Raw genomic sequence first — 14,576 nt, forward strand, 5'->3', positions numbered from 1 at the left:
GAGTGTGTTACGGACACAGAATCACAGAAACACCTGGGTCCTAGTCTACTTTCTGACTCTTCTAACATTAAGATTTAAAAAAAAAAAAAAAAAGGGAAGAAGTAAAAGTTTCAGAGGTATATCTAAATTTCAAGGCATAACCTTCAGCATTACTGAATGCTCAGGTAACATGTGCAATGTGACCAAAGCAACTAGAAGGTTTCTACCTAGAACCTCCTCTAACATTTCAAATGTGGGCAGCACGCCTTTTTTTGGAGGGGAAGGAAAAGAACACGACAAATACCGCAGCCCTGACTCCTTGCTCTAACATTCCCTGGTGGGTAGAGCTGGAGAGAAATGCCCAAACATGCCCGGTCATTCAAACAGTTGAGTGCCCAGAGTGTGCCAAGACAATGTCACTCACACTGCTGTCCATTCAGAAAACTAAACTCGTTTTGGCCACTTTTCAGAACAGGGAGGAAGGCTGAACAGGGAAAAGGGGCAGGTAAAAGAGGAAGAGAAAGCTCCAACCAGCTCTCCTTCCACAGCCCTGTGGCCAAACAACTTCTGCTTAATGTCAACCGTCCCCCGGCCCGGATTGTCAAAAGCACACTTGACTTTATGCTAAAAAAGTACTGCTTACTCAAGAAACCAAGTAACTGAGAAGCAGGAGGGAAACTCCCAAGGCTCTCTACACTCAGGTCTAGAAACTGGCACATGTCCTCACGACTCCTGAAGGGGCAGGAAGGTATGTGGGAAAATTACTGTCATTACCTAGAACTGGGGGAAAAGGAGACGAGATACAAGAGAGGAAACAGGGAAGGTGGTCCATTCATTGATTTTCACTGAAATTATCAGTATGGTCTCACAAAAGCCAGATCAATCTCTTACTGATCACATCATTAGTTCCAGCGTTTACCTGTGTCAGTGTCAAAACTGACAGTGGCATGGAAACGCTTGCCATGTTTCAAGATATCCAGAGTAAGTAGGACTTCTGGGCTCTCTCGTTTCTCCTGTATGCGGTACAGTGCACGTTCCAAGTTCAACCAAAAACTGATTTCCTGCAAGGCTGTTCCTGAGGCAGGGTCTCTATCAAGTTTGGTCACCTTTAAAGATAAATAACATTCAAGAGTATTCACTATTTTTAAATAAAAGTAGAAAAATATCATTAATTAAACTCATGCATTACAACTTAATTTTTGTATTTCAAGTAGATTTTCTTCCGTCAATTGTAAGTGGCTTAACTTGAAAGCAAAGGTGTAAGAGAGCTGAAATCAACGCTCTCTCGGGGTGAACATTTAAATAACCACACTGTACCCTGACCGTTCTACCTGGGCCAACGTTAGCCCTCGGTTGGGCATTCCCAGGACAAAGGGGAGCACCGCTAACATCATCAGAGACTTTACCTCAATGGCAAAAATGCAGGCCAGTTTCTGAGGGACATTAAAAAAGAGTGAGGACTTGACATAATACATCCAACACCGTGCTCTTACTTTCTGAATTTCTCGGATCCAGCGGTTAACTCCTGATTGTAACTGATTGAGAAAAGTTGGGTCTTCGACCTTATCTCCAAAGTCTGTAACTTTTGGCTTTTCTCCACGTTCGTAACACTGTTTTGCAACATTTGTAATAATGGGATGAATTGGCAGGCTGATCTCTGGAATTTCAATATTCTGCTGCAAGTGAAGGAGCCCCATTTCAAGTTCTGCAATCTTTTTTTCAACCGAGGGAGCCATTTTATCACCATCCCTAAAAAAGTTAACAAAGACTCCAAGCTTAGTGTGCTGTTGGTGTCCAAAGAGACCCTATTATTTTAAGTCTGTCAAACATTAATAATATGCATCTTATTAAAGCAAGAGATTTATGTCCTTTTGGAATATTAGCCTTGCCTTCCCAAGTCCCAAATTTTACATTATCTCTCGTGGTCTCCTGAGAACACTCAGGGAAATAGGACATTCAAACCAACAAAAGAAAAATGGTTTTTACCTGTCTGCCTTGCCAGACTCTCTGATATAGGACTTAAAGAAAGGAGCCACCGCATTGCTAATGAAAGAATGCAAGGTTTCATACGGTGAGTCTTCACTGAGTGTGAGGACCCGAAGCTGAGAAGACACTGGTTTGTCTGCATCAATTACTGGAGTGCGTTTAATGAACGCCAAGCTAAAAGAAAGCAAAAGAAGAAATTAGAACGAAGAGCCTCACTCCTAAATGGTTTTGGTAACTGTCGCCCTTTCTGTATCGCACACAAATTAAAAATTCATTTGAATGTTGTAATTTAAAAATCACAGTAAGAATAGCTCAGATTGTCGCTTTTCTGACACTGAAATACATTGCTTATCTTTCTTTACTCGCTTATGTGAGAACGATCGATCGAATCAAGATTAAGGTTTTGGCATGTGACCATGAAACCAGGCAAAGTCAATCTGTCCCATATGTAAGGGTTGAGTTCATAATCTTGGCCTCTCGCAAACGAACCTCCGTAGCAACTGCAGGTTACAAGCCACGACATAATTAACTCTGATCTTATGCTAACTTGTACCATTCGTTTATGGCACTAAGTCACACGTCGGCTTGAATAAACAAAAGCCACCACAGGTTAAAGTGACAAGAGGGCACTCTGGGCCGCGCACGACCTGGCCTAAACCAACTCTTCCAGTTCTGTCTCGTTATGTACCCTCTTCCTGACCCAAGACACAACTGAGAACAGATGTCCCATTCTCCAAACGTTATGCACCTCTGTGGCTTTGCTTAAGAAACCTACATTCAGCTGCTGAAATTCCAAGGAACCCTCAAAACCCAATTCCAGCATTACAACACTTCGGGGTCTCCCCTAACCAGAATCACTCTCTCCAATCTCCTTGTTTCATGGTATTCTGCACTTCTAAGATTTCGCCAAGCAGTACAGTCAGTTGTGTGTCTGCCAAGCCAATCTTCCTCCCAAAAGACCACAAGCTTCTTGGGAACCAAGTTTTCTCTGTATACCTACTGCCATATCTTACACATAACAGGTGCTCAAAGGTAGTTAAATTAATAGTTAAAAAAAATAGCATTTGAGTTTTCTGTTCCCAGGCCAGTACTTTATACGTAACACTTTATATTATTCTAAAAAGTCACTGAAGTTTCCTGCGGTGACACACTGAAAAGGAAGACGTCTTAATAACCATCCCTGCCAACAATGTACAAACCGAAATCTAATCACCACTAGTCTGTGCTTATCAAAAATGTCAATGTCACGAAAGACACAGAGTTAGATTCTGGATCAAGGAAGTTACTAGAAGGGACATTATTGAGACAATTTGAATATACACAGTACATCAAGAATACTATTGTACCCGTACTTCATGAATTTAAAACCTGTATGGAGGCTATGAATAGGAGTATCCTTGTTCTTAAGACATACACTGAAGTATTTAGGAGTAAAGGAGCAGGTTGTCTATAACTAACTCTCAAATGGTTCAGGAAAGAAAACAATAGTGCAAACGGGGCGATGTTAACAACTGATATCTGATATCAACTATATATAATTCATGCAACTCTTGTAAGCTTGAAATTATTAAAAATAAAAAGGTTTAAAAAGCAAATACAGTATAAATTAAGCATTTACATATTTAAATTTGGATATGTCTACTGGAGTGTAAACTGGCACCGCTCTTCTAGAAGATTGGAAAGATCTGGTCACATGCATTAAAGATTTTAAGGACACACTGCATCTCAACCGGTAATGCTTTCTTTCTTTATACTAAGAAAAATCAGACCTCCACCTAAGAATCTTTATTAGGTGTTTACTAGTTATTTATAATAATGAAAATGCAGATATAATCTCAGAATTGTTATTATATACGTTAAATACATTTATGGCTCAATACTAAAATGGATGCCATGACATAGCAATTAAAATAAAAATATTTTAGAGTTTATACTGACTTGGAAATCCTCTGAATTTCAATACGTGAACTCCAAGATACTTATTTAAAGAGCAGAAATCTTGAGTGTCTTCTTAATGTCTTCGTCTAAGTCAGTTAAGATCTATATCCACGTCTCACAAGCTTATAATACAAGACAACAGTGTATTCACGTCACTCACCTATTGGACTTAACTCCATAATGAATGTCTATGTTGATATTATAGGAAATGAATTCTTTTTCTTCTTCGCCTTCATCACCAACATCCTCTACAAATCATAATAAATATTGTATCAATTCAAGTCACCATTACCGATTTTTAATTTATCAAAAGCTTAGAGAACGATTAGCCTCACCCTACTGCAACCTGACACTGGAACACCCACGTGACTTTTTCCTTCCTCCCCATTTTTTTCCGAATCCTGACCCAGGCACTTTGCCGTGCAATTCTGGGCAAGGTAGTGAGCTCCCCGTACCTCTACTCCTTTTTCTGTAAGTCCAGCAGGCACTGGCACGCCTGGGGTGTTGGAGGTACCAGAGCAGGGTCTGGCCCTGGTAAGATAGCCCACCACCCCTCCCAGCAGTCTCACCCTCGCACTCCCAACACAGAAGACGCTCTCCACTCTGTGCACTCCATTCATAACCCAACACTCACTACATGACAGGTGTTTTATCAAATAGTTTAGGTACGTCACACATCTAACCCTCATGACAACCCCGTAAGGGTTGGCATGACTATTATTACCCATGCTTTCCAAGTAAGAAATTTAAGTAAATTGCCCTCAGACACCTGTCCGGAGAACTCACAAGTTTGTGATTCCAAACCAGGGGTCCTCCCCAGCCCACGGCCTGCCCAGTCCCTCATCAAGCCCCACCCAGGGCAAACTCCCGTCAAGGAAACCATTATGAAGGAACATCCCCAGGGTCACCGAGAGGCATTCACCCAGCCTCCCCTCTGCTCAGATACCACTTTTCAGAGCCTGCTCCGGGGCTGATGTATGGATGCATCTTACTCCCCTACTGTGAGCTCTTGTGGGCAGGGGCCATGCTAGACTCGGCTCTGCAAACACTAAGCACAGCAGTCATTTTATTCTTATTTTTTGATGTATGTATGTATTTATTTTTGATAGAGAGCAAGGGAGGAGCAGAGAGAGGGAGAGAGAGAGAAAGTTCCAAGCAGGCTCCGTGCTGTCAGCATGCAGCCCAACGAGGGGCTCAGTCCCACCAACCATGAGATCATGGCCTGAGCCGAAATCAAGAGTTGATGCTCAACCAACTGAGCCACCCAGGAGGCTCATTATGCAGTGAGGCCATTTTGAAAAGTGTACTGGATTGGGGGGGGGGAAGGGGGGGGCTGCCTGGGTGGCTCAGTCGGTTGAATGTCCAACTTTGGCTCAGGTCATGATCTCATGGTTCATGAGTTCAAGCCCCACATCACCTGGGCTCACTGCTGTCAGTGCAAAGCCCATTTCAGATCCTCTGTAACCCTCCTCTCTATGCCCCTCCCCTATTAGAGCACTCTCTCTCAAAAATAAACATAAACAAACAAACTTACTGGAATTCAAGCTTAATGGAATAGTTAAGATAGCTCAAGATGCATGTAAACAAAATGTCTAAATAATTTAAAAACCACAATTGAGAAACTAAAATTTGTGGGGGGCCTGCGTGGCTCAGTCAGTTGAGTGTCTGACTCTTGGTCTCTGCTCAGGCCATAATCTCAAGGTTGGTGAGTTCGAGGCCCAGTGCGGAGCCTGCTTGCGATTCTGTCTCTCCCTTTCTCTCTGTTCCTCCCCTTCTCTCGGCCTCAAAATAAATAAACTTAAAAAAAAGAAAACTTAAAACTTGTAAGAATTAGAAATAATCCAAACCTCTAGATCTAGTACTAATGCACTTGTTGCCTAAATGCTCCAGGTGAACTATCTTTGCAGCCACACGGAACTGCCGAAGCAAATGCCAAGGACAGGGAATGTGTGGAGTAGCGGCATCAGCAAAGTTACTACCTAAGGGTTAACATGATGTATGCGGTTCACCTTTACTTTGAAGTCATGATGTAATAGCAAAGGCAGCAGAGTTAGCTAAGTGATCTTAGAAAAGTCATGTTTCTTCCCCTGGGTTTCTTTTTTTTATTAAAAAAATTGTTTTTAACGTTTATTTGTTTTCTGAGAGACAGAGCACGAGCTGGGGAGGGGACAGAGAGAGAGGGGGAGTCACAGATTCCGAAGCAGGCTCCAGGCTCTGAGCCCAACGCGAGACTCAAACTCACAAACCGTGAGATCATGACCTGAGCTGCAGTCGGATGCTTAACCGACCGAGCCACCCAGGCGCCCCTCTTCCTCTGGGTTTCAAATTCAACATGTAAAATGGGCAGAGTAGGGGGTGGAAATATGTGAAGGGGATTAAGAGTACACTTATTATAAACACAGAATAATGCACAGAATTGCTGAATCACTGTATCGTACACCTGATAACACTGTATGTTAACTACACTGGAACTGAAACGTAGAACAATAAAAAATAAATGCAACGGACAGCAGAAGGGGGAGGGTGGGGTATTAGGAGGTCTATACAGGTTCTTTAAGCACCAAAAACTGAAAATCTGGGTATACAGGGTCTGAGCAAAAACTGTTTACTTCATTAGCTTTAAGGTGAAACAAATACAAACTTTATATTAGAAAATAAAAAATATTAGCATATCTGTCAAGAAGACAATAACTTCCAAAACATTACTTTTAGTATAATTTTAGGAAGGGAGAGGAGGTGGCAAAACAGTCTTGTACGCCAGGTAATTCCTAGCTGTTTTTTAAACCTGACTAACTTGGGGGGAAAAAAAAAGAAACTAAACAAATCAATCTGGTTTAACTACCAAAATATGGATATACCACAAGATAGGATAGATCATACTGCCTGAAACCAACCACACATATGATTGCCATCTCTAAAATCCAACCCATGAAACAGAGCATAAGTAAATACTCTCAAACTAAAATAATTGTCAGGGTGGTAGGATTATGAAATATTTCCTCTCTCAATTTTTTGAACGCTGTTCTAGGATTTATATAAAATATATATCATCAAAATAGCATTCCAACAATATCTAGAAAATAAAAGTAATATTCAAAAATCAAAGGAAATTACTGACATAACTAAACACGCAACTTTGAATAATTTCTTTCTCCGATACAAGATTCACATCTATACAAAATAAAATCACACAGAAAACGTGTCAGCTGGATGCAGCATCTGGCCACACTGCCTGTACTTCCTAACGCAGACAGGGTTAAAGGAAGCGGGCACCACGCCAGGCGATGAGTCACGGCCACGACACTGCTGGGAACGCCCAGCTCCCAGCCCCACACCAGGGCTACCGCAATGCGACAGAACCCCGCCTGAGCTCAGGAAGGCACGCCCAAAGACCCCGTCCTCACACAAGGGTATCCGATAGGCACCCTCTACTGCTTTGCTAAAACCCTAACTTCTCTTGATGATAATAATTTATGGAAATCATAGAAGACATTTTGGATTCATTTTTTAATGCTTATTCTCCATAGAGATCAAATGCCCAATTCTTAGTAGAAAGAACTTATATCATTGTTTAATAAACTGCCAACAAATAATTAACCTTTTTGCCTCCCTGTAAATTATTACATCTTCCAAATAATAATAGTTTGACACTCTACTTCTGCCGAAACATTTTTTAAAATTGTTCAGACGAGGAGAGAAAGATCATGGATAGTTAATTCTTAACAACAAAGAAGCTATTAATCCTGCTATATTTAGAAGCTTACATACAAACATAATCTGCATATTTTAGCAGGCAATACTGCTTTCAGTAAAGTTTGAATCAGTTTCCTAATGCCGGGGAAGTTACTGGTTAATACACGATGGCCCAACACTGTACTGCCTGCTAATACGTTCCAAGAATCGAAGTACCAATACAGAAGTGCTGAGCTTTGCTACATGAGTTCCTTTGCTACAAGCTACATTAGTACATATTTAGTGACCTGTGCACGTGTCTCGGGTTAACTTCCGAGTTGTAGAGATGTTTAAAACATCAATTAGCACTAATCTGTGTATATTTCTACTGAAAGACTAGTTTAATGTAGTTCAAACCAAGAGTGATTTGTATCATTACACTGTGATTAGGTGAGCATTATGTCTCATTTAACGAATATAAAAAGACGTGCCCTCGATTACCTTAAGACTCACCCTTCCTCCCCCAGGGGGACCGGGTATGTTTCACAAAGGAAAAGGAGCACAGCAAACTGGTAAAGGGACAGGCGAGGCTGCCCCCCTCCAAGGGTCCGTGGTCACGGCCTCAATTCTCCCTGCCCTCCCACCTTCCCCCAGCCACAGGGCAAGCCTCGTCCCATGCAGCAGAGGCAGCAGCTGTTTTCCTTGGCTCAAACTACCAGGCTACTTGTTACATGTTCCTGGTTCTGCTTATCTTTCATCTTCTTTTCCTCTTAAAATCCACACCACACAAGCACCACATTATTTGGATTGATCACTATCACACGTTCTCCCCCTTTTCTCTCGCATGTTTGCTTCAGCTCCCCCTTTCCAGTGGCTGATGCTTTTTCCTGTCACCTCAACATCCATCACCCTTCGTCCTCCTTCTCAGAGGCTGTGACTTCTTTGCCACGACCACCCCATGCTCTGGTGTGAGGCTCAGGGCATGGTGGGAAAGTCTGAGTTTTCTCTCGAACCTGAAGACTTCCATTCGGAACACCGTTAGAAATGTAAAGGGAGGGGCGCCTGGGTGGCTCAGTCGATTGGGCGTCCTGAGTCTTGGTTTTGGCTCAGGTCATGATCTCGTGGCTTCTGGGTTCAAGTCCTGCATCAGGCTCTGCGCTGACAGTGTGGTGCCTGCTCGGCATTCTCATTCTCTCTCCCCCTCTCTGCCCCTCCCCTGCACGCTGTCTCTTTCAAAATAAAATAAAAAAGAATAAACAAACTGAAATGTGAAGGGAGGGGCAGATCCCACATAACACTCCATGATGCTGGCAAACAGACTTTCCCTCCATCTTTACTTTTTAAGAAGTGATGACGGTTTGTCCCCATGCTGCACATGATGCCATTTCCTATGCTACACTGCATTCAAACTTATCTTGGCTGCAGACTGGTTTGTCCTACAAAGGGTGCACACCTACAGCATGACAGCACAGGACAGCAGGAACCCAGGCTGAGGGACAAGACAGTGTCGTGTCCCAGAAAATCCTTTCTGTTAATTTCTTAACCATTTTACTTTACCATTTGGAGGAATAAGCAAAGGCCAGAAATGAATACTTTTTAGTCATCATTTCTCATCCTTTAGGGAAATTAAGTCCACAGAAAAATAATTTTTAAAATCCGCAAAAACATTCCCCATGAAAACCTTCCACACTGCCGTATCTCTAAGAAGATGAGTACTGCAAAAAGTTCCAGCTTTCTTTCACATTCTTGTTCCTAGCCATCTCTGCACTAACGAAGATGTAAAACCCCTAAATTATGTCTTTTAGGATAAACTGGAACCCCAACCTTAGGAGCAGTGACCAAAGGCAGTCACTGTTTTCAGTCTTAAAGCTCCAAGGCTAAGACACCTGAGTGTAAACAAAACCCAAAACCCACAGCACCAGATCCGAGCCTGGTCACCAACAAGCTGGAGCCCGCAGACAATCCTGGCACCACCAGCTGCAGGCTGAAGCGTCTCTCACCTGCTTCTACCTTTTTACCACCCAACCAAAAACACACTTCAGGTGAAAACTGCTACAGAACATCATTAAATCTATAAAATGCCTATTAAGTGATGAGCACCTTTCTGGCTCTAATTTTAGAAGTACGCTAGGAAGAAAACAATTTCCTACAGGCCAGGAATTACAGACAAGAGGTTTCTGTTTTTCGGATCAGGAGCTGTAATTTGATATTCCTCTTCCCACCAACTCTCCAATCCTTTCGCAGCAAAATAAACTGTTAAATTCACAACCTTTATTCTACACCTTAAGGAATACTGTACTCTAGCAGGAAAGTTTATAGCTAGCTGGGGTAGTTAAAAAATAGATATCTTCATATAAAAATGCTTCTGGAGCGCCTGGGTGGCTCAGTCGGCTAAGCATCTAACTTGGGCTCAGGTCATGATCTCAGGGTTTGGGAGCTCCACCCGCATCAGGCTCTGCACTGACATTTTGGAACCTGCCTGGGATTCTGTGTCTCCCCCTCTCTCTGCCCTTCCTCCACTCACGCATGTGTTCTCTCTCTCTCTCAAAAAAAACAAAAAACAAACAAACAAAAAAAACCATTAAAAAAAAAGAAATAAAAATAAATGCGTCTATATTCAATTACAAGTGTTTGGAAAATTCTTTCTATAAAAAGGGGGAATAAAAAAAGGGAATAATAAAAGCAATTTCCCTGTTCACTACATCAGGACTTCATTCTTGTTGATGGTCTTTACTCAGTTTAAACAATTCAGATCTGTTTTCCACACTATAAAGCAAACCTACTTTTTCACTGCAACTAAGTACTGGATGCTCACATTTGATTAAATGTACAAAGGCTGATGCTAACTCAAAAATCACCCGGAAGACAGCCCTCCTTATCAAGTGCCCGGGTCTGTACTGATGTCTAAATACCTTATGCTAGTTTAGTCAGGATGCTAATAAGACTGATGGGACCATATACTCTCTCTTTAAATTTTTTAAGTGAAAAATAAATTAGAGACAGGTTGAATTATTGGAAGTATTTTTTATTTTTATACATACAGTAATGAGGTAGGATTTCAATTTTAGACACCCTCATTCCTTAGTCAACGCTCAAAACTGCAAGTCATTATGGAGCCAAGATTTGGATGCTTGGACTGAAATATGAAAATATGCCATCGAGAAAACAGATGATCTGCACAAGAAAGCATACTACAGAAATAGGGCTTCCCAATAATTTTAGCAAAGTTTGGTTCCAACGTTTGAGAAAAGCCAATCTAGAAGCAAAAACTATTTTCTTCCATAAAAAGAAACGGAGACCCAACGTAGAAATCACCAATTTTCATACATAAACTGTGCAATGAAAATACGATCAAGAATTGGTCAAGGTCAAACTACTCAAAATACAGTAATTTAACACAAATTAAGACACACTTTATTAAAATAATGTATATTCATTGAAAAATGACCACAAGGACAGATTCCAAAATGCTGACAGTGGTTATATCTGGGTCGAAGGACTCCGGGTGATTTTTTCTTTATCTGTACACTTTAAATTTTCTATCATGACTAAATACACACTCTTCCTGAAAAAGAGTAGGTGGGTGAAAAAAAAATTTTTTTTTAACACTAGTGGTTTCCATGCTGGAAACATAACCCTAAACATAACAGAAAACCCTAAACAACATTAATAGTCTAAAAATACCTCGGAATGGCTCCTCTGCTTTGAACACTCCACGTGAATCTAAAACATATTCATTCTTTCACACACTCTGACCCTCCCACCCTCCCACCTAAGCAGAAGCTACAATGAAGCCTCTCTCGAGTACCCAGAATAGCCTTTGAAAGAAACAAACTATCAGAAATAAACATTAGCATGGGCGTTGGGGGGGGTGGGGGGGAGGTCGGGAGACAGGTAGCGAGTTCTGTTCTTGACAGACCCGGACAGCGGGTCTTGGGACAATACAGAGCCGCCAGGCAAACATTTTCACACGGTGGCCAGCCCCTCAGTACCAAGGTTAAATGTACCCGGACACCCCCGAGTTCCCAGACGGGCGGCGCCACACCCAAACTGTGCCGCCAGATCTTAGGGGTCCTAGTGAGTCCAGAAACTCTCCCTGAAGACAAGCTCGATTCTCAAGAGGAACCTAGCCGCCTTTGGGAAGGTCCCTATGTGAGGAGACTGCTGGAATGTGCAAGCCTTTTGCTCCCTGTCCCCAAGTGAGTCTCTCTTTAAACAAAACCTGCAAACTAGACTCAAATGTTACAGGGTCATTAAGGATCACCTAAGTATTACAGTGACCCAAGGGTGTGATTAGAGAGACCCAGCAGTGTCCTGGCCACCGAGATGCTGAGTCTAGCCCAGGCAGGGGAGTCAGCTGGTGACTTTGGGCGCGTCACTTCGCCTGAGCCTGTTTGCTGGCGTGTGAAATGGGGCAATACGCCCAGGCAGCAGGGACGCTGTGCGGACCGAGAGGCAGCCCTGGGAGCGCGCATCCACCCTGAACAGAGATGCTCCACGCCGGGCCCGGGCCGGCCCTGTCACTGCGTGGGCCTCAGCATCTGACTCCGACAGGGCAGGGCCGGGACGCCCGCCCGCCAGGGCTCCCCACCCCCCCCCCCCCAGCTCCGACCCCTACCCCCAGGCTGCGCACGGCTCCGCGGGTCTGCCCCTGACACATCCCTCCCGAGGCCGGCCTGGCGCGGCCACAAATCGAAACCGAAAAGCTCATGTGACATTGGAGGCCGGGATGCGGCCTCCGCCCGCGCTCAGCCCGGGAGACGCTGTCTCCACCCAACTCGGCCATCTTGAGGCCCGAGCAGACAAAGCGATCCCATTGTTTTGGGTGACGGCTAGACAGGGAGCACCCTCGTCGTTCCCCGCGACCCGGAAGGGGGCACCCCCGCCACTCCCGCCTGGCAGGGGGTGTGGCGCCGGCCTCGCCGGGCGGCCTCTGGGCCCCATCCCGCGGGGCGTCTGCAGCCCCGAGGCCGCTCCCGCCCCGGCCGCGACCCTCCCCCCGGACCCCGACCCTGCCCCCCCCCCCGGGCCCCAACGCCCGGCCCCGCACCTTTGAGCGTGGAGCGCTCCACCAGGACCGTGTGGACCTGCGGGTCGGACAGGAACTTGCGCATCTGCTCCAGGGCGCTCTTCTCCTCCAGCGCCGCCTCGAGCGCGGCCGGCGCCTCGCCGCCATCCTCCAGCAGCAGAGGCACCAGCTTGCGCAGGTGCTTCTGCAGCACCGACACGTCGGCCACGTTCTGCACGGCCGACACCTCCAGGCCGGCCGAGCCGTCCTCGCCGCCGCCGCCGCCCGGCTCTGACATGGCGCCGCGCTCGGGACCCGCAGGGAGCGCTGGGCAGGCGGCCGCAGCCCCACACGAGAGCGAGCGCCGAGCCGGCGAGCGAGAGAAACGGGGACCGGAACCCGACCGTCCGCTAGCCGCGGCCGACTGAGGGGAGCGGACGCCGGCTCCGCCCTAAAGGCCGCCGCCCGCCGGTCCGCCCCGCCCGCGACCCGCCGCCTCAGCCACTAGCGCCCGCTCGCCGCCCCGGCGTCACGACGTTGCGCATGCGCGCGGGCGGGCCCCGGCGACGCCGCCGCGCAGCCTTCTGGGATCTGTAGTCCCCATGCTGGGCGCGTCCCGCGTTTCCCGCATCGCAGACCCTGAAGATGGGAACTTGGCTTGGCTCGTGGGCGGTATGGAGTGGTAAGGGACTATATCTCTCTTGTTCGGTGCTGTGGCCAAACAGCACAGAGCCTGAGACACTCCATAAATATTGAGTAAATGGTGTTAATGACGAGAGCTAACTTTTTTTTTTTTTTGAGCAGTTAGCCTGTGATCGACATTGCTCTAAGCATTTAACCTATGTCCTCGCGTTGAACGGATGAATGACTACAATGTGTTAAGTGCTAAAATACTGTCATGACATATGTGTTGTTAGATCTGCACGGAGAGAGGGAGAACGTTTTCAGAGGGGCACGAGACGAGGGGCGTGCCACATTGCTAGGCTGGAAAGGGGCGGTTGGGAAGGGGATATTCCCCGCAGAGGAACTAGCCTCTACAAAGACAGAGGAGCCTGAATGAAGGTTGCGGCTGGAGCCCTGGCTGCAGAGGCAATGTAAGGTAAAGCCAGGAGATGACATCTGAACGATGGGATAAAGCCAAGCTGGTATGGGTCCTGGCTGCTAATAACAAAATAATTCCCCCCAGGATGCTGTGATGACCTATGTGACAGCATCTATGTAGAACAGAGCTGCTCTGCTAGCAGCGGGGCGGCACTGTCATTCCATGGGCCTCAGCATCTGGGTCCTCATAAGGCAGGGGCTGAGATGCCTGCCGGCTAAAGCTTCCCCGCAACTCGCATCCACCTGGATCTCCTCCCTTACACGGAGATGACAAGGGCCAGAGTCCAGGCTGCCCACTCTCTTGGTTTAGAGATGACAGTTTCTTTTAAGGAGCATTAATTGGCCTTTGAAAGTTCAAACTCATAACTTGCTTCTTAAATTGGGTGGAGGAAGGGAAGCCAAAGGTGTTATTTTTATATCCGAGTGCACAGTCACAGAGCTGAATCCTGATTGGTAGGATGATGATAGGATGATTTGATTCCCCCAAATCATCTTTGGAAAACTGGGAAACATACAATATGCTTATCCTTGCTCAATTACCCAATGCCAAGCCCCAGAGGCTGCTGGAACATGGAAACTAATCAGATGATTCTTGTCTCTGAGGAGCTCATGGAAGAGGGGACAGAGCAGTACCCCATCCTCCTGCCCTCCATCAGTCTACCCTTGTGTGATATGCCCACACAGATATAGATAACTTTCCAAGAAAAATACAAAACAACTAACTGCAACGAGTTTGTTCTGTGATCATAATGGTAACAAATAATAATAATGTCACCAACAGCTAACACTGAATGCTCGCTCAATGCTAAGCACTCTGCTGAGCACCTGCACCCCCACCCCTATGTCCTTTGGGGTAGGAACAGGAATGAAGAGGGAAATCTGTTAGGTGCAG

General features: G+C 45.5%; 1 protein-coding gene across 1 annotated transcript in view; it reads right to left on the minus strand.

The window, feature by feature from the left end:
• DYNC1H1 (dynein cytoplasmic 1 heavy chain 1) overlaps positions 1-13,059 on the minus strand; it is a 78,310-nt gene extending 65,251 nt beyond the window's left edge. The window contains exons 1-5 of the mRNA XM_086708784.1: positions 12,626-13,059; positions 4,064-4,151; positions 1,966-2,139; positions 1,473-1,728; positions 899-1,085 (exon numbers count right to left, since the gene is read on the minus strand). Of these exons, the coding sequence (XP_086564910.1) occupies positions 899-1,085; positions 1,473-1,728; positions 1,966-2,139; positions 4,064-4,151; positions 12,626-12,881 (961 nt within the window). The 5' untranslated portion in view covers positions 12,882-13,059. The remainder of the gene's footprint in view (positions 1-898; positions 1,086-1,472; positions 1,729-1,965; positions 2,140-4,063; positions 4,152-12,625) is intronic.
• Between the last annotated feature and the right edge of the window lie 1,517 nt (positions 13,060-14,576).

This window comes from Puma concolor, chromosome B3 (genome assembly GCF_028749965.1).
Source record: "Puma concolor isolate L17-30 chromosome B3, mPumCon1.1.hap2, whole genome shotgun sequence".
In the NCBI taxonomy this organism is placed as follows: Eukaryota; Metazoa; Chordata; class Mammalia; order Carnivora; family Felidae; genus Puma; species Puma concolor.